The sequence below is a fragment of the Ochlerotatus camptorhynchus genome, unplaced genomic scaffold (assembly GCF_037179485.1).
Source record: "Ochlerotatus camptorhynchus isolate MF236.1 unplaced genomic scaffold, CSIRO-AGI_Acam_v1.1 ptg000085l, whole genome shotgun sequence".
NCBI classification, from domain to species: Eukaryota; Metazoa; Arthropoda; class Insecta; order Diptera; family Culicidae; genus Ochlerotatus; species Ochlerotatus camptorhynchus.
In genome coordinates, this window is record NW_027040575.1 from 6,149,587 (window position 1) to 6,156,708 (window position 7,122).

Genomic DNA, 7,122 nt, shown 5'->3' on the forward strand with positions numbered 1-7,122 from the left:
ATATATTCGTTTTATAACAATATGTAAATTTACATATATAACATATTTGGCTGTAACTCCATATTCTTTTTTAAATGTATCCGGATTTCTGAAAATATGCGGTATTAAGGCAACATAAGTTCCAAACATGCACTTACCGTGAAGAATACAGAACGAAACCATTCGGAATCGGTTCATTGAAGTTAATCCTTAGAAAACCACTTAATTCATATTAAGATTTCAGCAGGAGTCAATTTTAATCCTTTTCGCTCCTTAAAGCCCCACTGTGCAGTGCACTAATCAATGTGCCATTTTTTAAAGCCATAGACAAGGAAGGGTATTAATTGCAGCAAATTAGCATGCACTGGATTCAGTTATTGTTAAGTGATGAACGTGATGAGAGGTTCAATCGTTTCAATATTGGCAGCAATTATTTGTTCAGGTTAGTTTTAATTGTAAAAACGTATTCAACGGTTTTTACAGCCAATGCTCAACATTGGTCACACATTTTACCGTAATTAATATTTGTTCGGGATGATCATCATTCTTACCTTTGTTTTTAACCACGCTGCTTATTAGGACATTATTGCCACAATCGTATGGTTTAAAGTCTCACCTTAATATTATTTTCAGCATGGGCTAATTTACCAGATCCAGGAACATGTGGTTTGGATGTTTCCGATAGAATATACGGTGGTAACATTACCGGACTAACCAGTTATCCGTGGACTGCCATTTTGATATATCGCGAGATGGGACAAAACACCGATCTATTTCATTGCGGTGGAAGTCTAATATCGGATCAATACGTTCTCACTGCAGCACATTGCTTAGATGGTCAATCCGACGACTACATGCTGTGAGTTATCCATCGGTTATGTATGACCATGCAATGTACTTAACAAGTAATTTTAATTCATTGTATTTTAGTGATCGCATAAGATTAGGAGAATGGAATCTACTGAGTGACCCTGATTGTGATGAAAATCAATATTGCAACGAACCTTCAGTAGATGTCGGCATTGAAAAGACGATTACTCACGAGGATTACGACAGAGTAACGATACTCAATGATATTGCACTAATTAAACTGAATCAAAGTGTCAATTTTACGGAAACCATTTCTCCTGTTTGTTTGCCTATGAGTAATTTAACGAAAAACAAAAATACAGACGATATGGTTTTTACAGCCATTGGATGGGGTAATACAGAGCATAGAAATGGAACATATGGTAACACAATTTTGAACGCATTACTTCAAACGAAGGTTAATCAAAAATCGTTTCAGAATACGGAAACACACACAAGCTACATGTACATTTGGATGGAGTTGATCTGGTATCTTGCAACAAGGTTTATGATGATGAAATTACTACCACACAAATATGTGCCGGAGCAAAACAAGGCAAAGATTCTTGCCAAGGCGATTCTGGTGGTGGATTAGTCAATGCAGTGGATGGATTCTACTACGAGTATGGCATTGTTAGCTGGGGATACGGTTGCGGTAAAAAAGGCACACCGGGAATATATACCAGGGTTACAAGTTTTTTGTCCTGGATTCAAAATAACATGGATAATACTACCGTCGAACATTCCGATAAAGAATAGGTATGCGGGCTTTCAATAAATTATATTCAAGCTAAACTTCCCATTTCCATTTCCCATCTAACAATTCCTGAAAAACATATAGTGCTCTTTGGGCAGCCTTAATAAAAAAAATACCATAAACGAACGATAACCAAAATAATAGAACTATTCTCCGAACACGTCGTTAAGCAAAATAACCATATGAATTTAACTATAGAGTTACTTACCTTACCAATCAGGCTAAGGCCTTGTTGTCCTCTGCTGTCCGAAGAAGTCGTCTCCAATCTACTCGATCCATGGCCACACTCGCCAGCCTCGTAGACTGCGAAGGGTCCGAGGGGGGCGACACATCTAAATCTCAATTCTACACACTTAGAAATACTTAATCTTACACGTGACGGAATCCGTTTTTGACATAAAGGATGAGACGTAAACAAACATGTCGTGTAAAACTAAGTGCTCCGAGACTGAAAAGTTCGAAAGTACGTTTGATTGAGCTGAATTTCGCGTCTATTATGACTCAATTTTATGTCAAAATTGACGCTCGTATATGTCAGTCTCAGAGCACCTAAATTTCCATCAATTTTTCTAAGTGTGTAGAATTCGTCACGCACCCTGTAGATACTAAAAAAATCTCACACTAGCGAATCAATCTTCGAAAAATAATCTTTTATTTCTTGCATCTACTTGCATCGCGCTTCATCTTTTTGCAAGAAATCTTCAAAATCGACATAAATCTTCCTTCTATCTACTCAGCGTGCGTGCAGCTAGCCACAGCAAATCACAAACTTTTCTGCATCGTAGATAGAGTCGTCCCCCTCGGAAGGGTCCGCAGGTCGCCTTCTACTTGGTCGATCCACCTTGCCCGCTGCGCGCCTCTTTATCTTGTTCCTGTTGGGTCGCTTTCTAGAACCTTTTTCACTAGGTCGTCGTGCGGCATTCTTACGACGTGCCCAGCCCACCATAGTCGCCCAATTTTTGCAATGTGGACGATGGATGGTTCTCCCAGCAGCTGGTGCAATTCGTGGTTCATTCGCCTCCTCCACGTTCCGTCATCCATCTGCACTCCACCGTAGATGGTACGCAACCACCTCCACCTTCCGTTCGAAACACCAAGGGCGCGTTGGTCCTCCACGAGCATAGTCCAGGTCTCGGGGACCACCGGTCTAATCAGCGTTTTGTAGACAGTCAACTTCGTGCGGCGGCGAATTTTATTCGACCGGAGCGTTCTCCGGAGTCCAAAGTAGGCACGATTCCCTGCCATAATGCGTCTTTGAATTTCTCTGCTGGTATCATTTTCGGCGGTCACCAGTGAGCCCAAATACACGAACTCATCGACCACCTCGATTTTGTCACCGTCAATCTGAACTCGGGGTGGGAGGCTAACATTGTCTTCCCTAGAACCTCTTTCTTTCATGTATTTTGTCTTTGATGCGTTGATGGCAAGTCCAATCCGCCTAGTTTCAGTCTTCAGTCTGATGCACGTTTCCGCCATCGTCTCAAAGTTCCGTGCCATGATGTCAATGTCATCGGCGAAGCCAAGAAGCTGGATGGATTTCCTGAAGATCGTGCCACTCGTGTCTATCCCAGCTCTTCTGATCACACCTTCTAACGCGGTGTTGAATAGCAGACACGCCGTAACCCCCTTCGAGATTCAAAGGGGCTCGAGAGTGTCCACGATACTCGAACAACGCACATCACTCGATCCATCGTCGACTTGACCAATCGCGTCAGTTTATCCGGAAATCCGTAATCTGCCATAACTGATCTCGATTGATTGTGTCGTATGCGGATTTGAAATCGATGAACAAATGATGTGTGGGCACGTTGTATTCGCGGCATTTCTGCAGAACCTGCCGAATCGCGAAAATTTGGTCCGTGGCAGCGCGGGCACCCATGAATCCCCACGAACTCTCTTGCAAATGGTGACAGGCGGCGGCATAGAATTTGAAAGAGTACCTTGTAGGCGGCGCTCAGCAGTGTGATCGCGCGGTAGTTGCAGCAATCCAACTTGTCGCCCTTTTTGTAGATTGGGCATACGACACCTTCCATCCACTCCTCAGGTAATATCTCCTCCTCCCAAATCTTGGCAATCACCCAGTGCTTCACCACCGTTTTTAATAGCTCACAATTATTATAGAGTACACTGCCTGTAATCCTATATGCCATACGCTGACACTGAGAAAATGACAGTCGAAATTATGAAGTGCAAATGTAAATGTTTGATGTCGTTTTCGTTTTTGCGATGTAGCTACACCGGTGTTTCACTGCCGTACACCGAAATAATTTAGGGTGTAGATATAGGATGAACCGAAGGGGGTGACTCTATCTGCAATTCAGGAAAGATTTTTTGTTGCTGTGGCTAGCTGTGGGCACGTTGAGTAAGAGAAAGAGAATGATGACAATTCTAAAGATTTCCTGCGAAAAGATGATGCACGATGCAAGTAGTTGCGAGAAATAAAAGAAGAAGATTTTTTGTTGATTGATTTGCTAGCGTGAGATTTTTCGATGATCTAGAATTGAGATTTAGGTGTGAGGCCCCCCTTGGGATGCACCTTTGTTTACAAACAAATGATGTTGAGCTGTCAAAGACTCGCGCCTATTCCTGCTTACACTACACCGGTGCTTTACCGCAAAAACGAAAACGACATGAAAAATTTGTATTTTTCATTGTTAGAATTGGTTGCTGAGATGCAGAAGCGTGCATTAAAGAGTGGAACGAGCAAAAAGTAGTCAATTCAAATTTAGTACATTTCTGTGTGCACTTTGAAAAATAAAATAAAAAGTTGATTTTCACGAGGGGGACGACTCTATCTACGCTGCAGGAAAGATTGTGTTGTGATGTGGCTAGCTGCTCACACGCGGAGTAGATAGAAAGAATATTGATGACGATTCTGAAGATTTCCTGCAAAAAATGATGCGCGATGCAAGTATATGCGAGAAATACAAGAAGATTTTTCGAAGATTGATTCGATAGTGTGAGATTTTTTGAGCATATAAAATTGAGATTTAGATGTGTCGCCCCCCTCGGATTTTCAAAGGTGTGTCTTCGAAATGTCTTGTTATTTTTCTATCTGAAATTTCCCATTCAGTTTTTAAGATAACTACCAAACAAGATAACTAGCATTTTACAATTGTGCACGTGTATTCGTTAAATTCAAATCTGAAGGATGATTTTAAACATCTTCCTGGTCATGAATTTTATACTGCTTCAGGAAGAGAAATAGTGTAGGACAACTTAGGTAAAAAAAATCAGTTGAAATTAAATAAAACAGCAACATCTTCCATTTAATCCCACCTAATAAATGTACTACGCAGTGGCGTTTCCTTATCCTCAATCTACCTGTGCACCAACTCTCAAAACATTAACAATTATCAAAATAATGTTTGAAATGGATCGATATCGAGTAAACTAGAAGAGTGTATTTTTCAACCGATTCGAGTATGAATATGACATTAAATCTGGGTTTGAAAGTTGGTGCACAGGTAAAAAGTGAGGTTACGGGACGCCACTGGTATTTCGACTACAATGTACAGTCTTCATCAGTGTCATTCCCACTAAAGAAGACTTATCATAAAAATGTCAAGATCACAGGTATAAAAATGAAACTACAACATGTAGTTCGTAGCCAGTACCTAAATACCAAAATTAATTAAGTGGAATTAAATGGAAGATGGCTGTTTTAAAGGATACCCTTAATTTTCTACAGCGTTTTTTTCCGTGATACAATTTGATGTGGGACAACTTTTATTTAAGCATTCCGCTAACAACCCAATTTTATTACTTCATTACAGTTGAAATTGTCATGAAAACTATTTGCTGAAGAGTAATTATTTTTGTACCACTGGAATCATCCACCACAATATTAACGTGAGCGAGAGTTTGAGCAAATGTGTATTTTGCGTATAGAAAAAAAAGATCAACAAGAACAACACGTATCACTTAAAAAATTGATCTAGAAACTGGTGAGAGAGCATAAAATGTCATTTCAGGATTTACCGTTAGTTTATTTGTTTATTTGTTTATTTGTTATTGTTGCATCGACAGACTAGAAATAGACCCAATGATGTGTTGTAAAAAAAGTACAGATTATACAGACGACATACATATACTACAGTTACTACAGTTACAAACGAAAATAACTAGGAAAGCATTGGCAAGTTACTAAAAATTTATAAGTCTTAAATTTTACACTTAAATGTTGGGCATCAAGCGCCTTCGGTCAGCAAAAAAGGCAGAGAATCTTCGGCGAAGCATATTCCGTGTCAAGTGGAAATCGAACATCGACGCTACTCGGTTGAACACTAGCTGCAAGCCGTAAATAGAAGGTTATTGTTAAAAAAAACATCGGTGAATCTATTGGTTTTAATGCAAACGTTTGATAATTATTTTAGAAATTGATCTATATGTAAAATTATTCGAACCAAAACCGTCTGTGCCTTAAAATCGCAAGGATAAAAATTGTCTTACATCCTAAACTATGACATGAACTTGGAATCCCATTTCAAAGGGGCGTAATTGGTTTTGTAAACAATGGCTTTAACCGTCAATTTCTCACAAATAAAATTTCGATTAACAATTCTATCTGGTAGCCTGTGCCTCTACGTGCTTGTGGTTGTTGGTTTGGTGTGAGGACAGATGTGTGCAATCATCACATACTCTTTCGGTACTATAGATATGCTCAGACACAATTTTAACTGCCCCCCCCCCCCTAATAAAAAATACCATAAACGAACGATAACCCAAATCATTGAACTATTCCACAAATGGTTTGGATGATACCCAGAACACGTCGTTAAGCAAATTAACCATACAATTTTTATTAGGGCCAGCGTGAGCTGAAGACTCCAGGTACAGTTCAATATTAAATTGCAATTTTTTTTTTATGGATCGAAACAAAAATCGAATGAAAAGGATCGATCCAGTCAATTTTTATCGTATTTGAGATCGGCTCAAAAAATCGATTAATCGAACCAAAAGAATCGATATTTTGTGTTCGATCCAAGATCGCCCATAGCTAAGCAGCTCCCACACCTGGACCCTACCTATCGACCCATCAACTCATGAACCGGGGACCAACGGCTTTACTTCTCTTCCGAAGAAAGGCGTGATCAGAGATGTTATGCCTCAGAACATCCCGGCGGCGCCGACTTGAACCCTGGCCTGGGATGAGATGTAATCACGCTTACTGCTACGCCCCGCTAAATTTCTATATTAAAATTTGTTTGATGATAAATATAATAAACACTATCAATTTGATAGTGATTCAAATAGCTTCCATATGCATACCATAATAGATAAGTACCATAAAAAGTGCTCAACAAAGTATTCCGGGACCAGATTATTCAAGAAATAATTTTATCATTCCGGTTACAGTTCGTGTATCGTTTCCGTTGATTAAGGATATGAAAAGCAATGGTCAACCGTTCATAATGACATAGACTATGTTCAGTCATATTTACACTAAACTAGGTAGCGGCCTCAGCGGTACTTTCCGTGCTAGTGAACTTCGGGACTGAATCTGATGAAGCTATCTGTCAACATTGCTGTACCTC

At 39.8% G+C, this 7,122-nt stretch overlaps 1 protein-coding gene across 1 annotated transcript; it reads left to right on the forward strand.

Annotated features, from left to right (window-relative positions):
• The first annotated feature begins 356 nt into the window (after positions 1-356).
• On the forward strand, positions 357-1,631 carry LOC135698352 (CLIP domain-containing serine protease B4-like). The gene is made up of 4 exons (XM_065218269.1): positions 357-421; positions 613-838; positions 910-1,211; positions 1,268-1,631. The coding sequence occupies exons 1-4, from the start codon at positions 367-369 to the stop codon at positions 1,585-1,587; spliced, it is 903 nt and encodes a 300-aa protein (XP_065074341.1). The 5' UTR covers positions 357-366; the 3' UTR covers positions 1,588-1,631.
• The last annotated feature ends 5,491 nt before the right edge of the window (positions 1,632-7,122 follow it).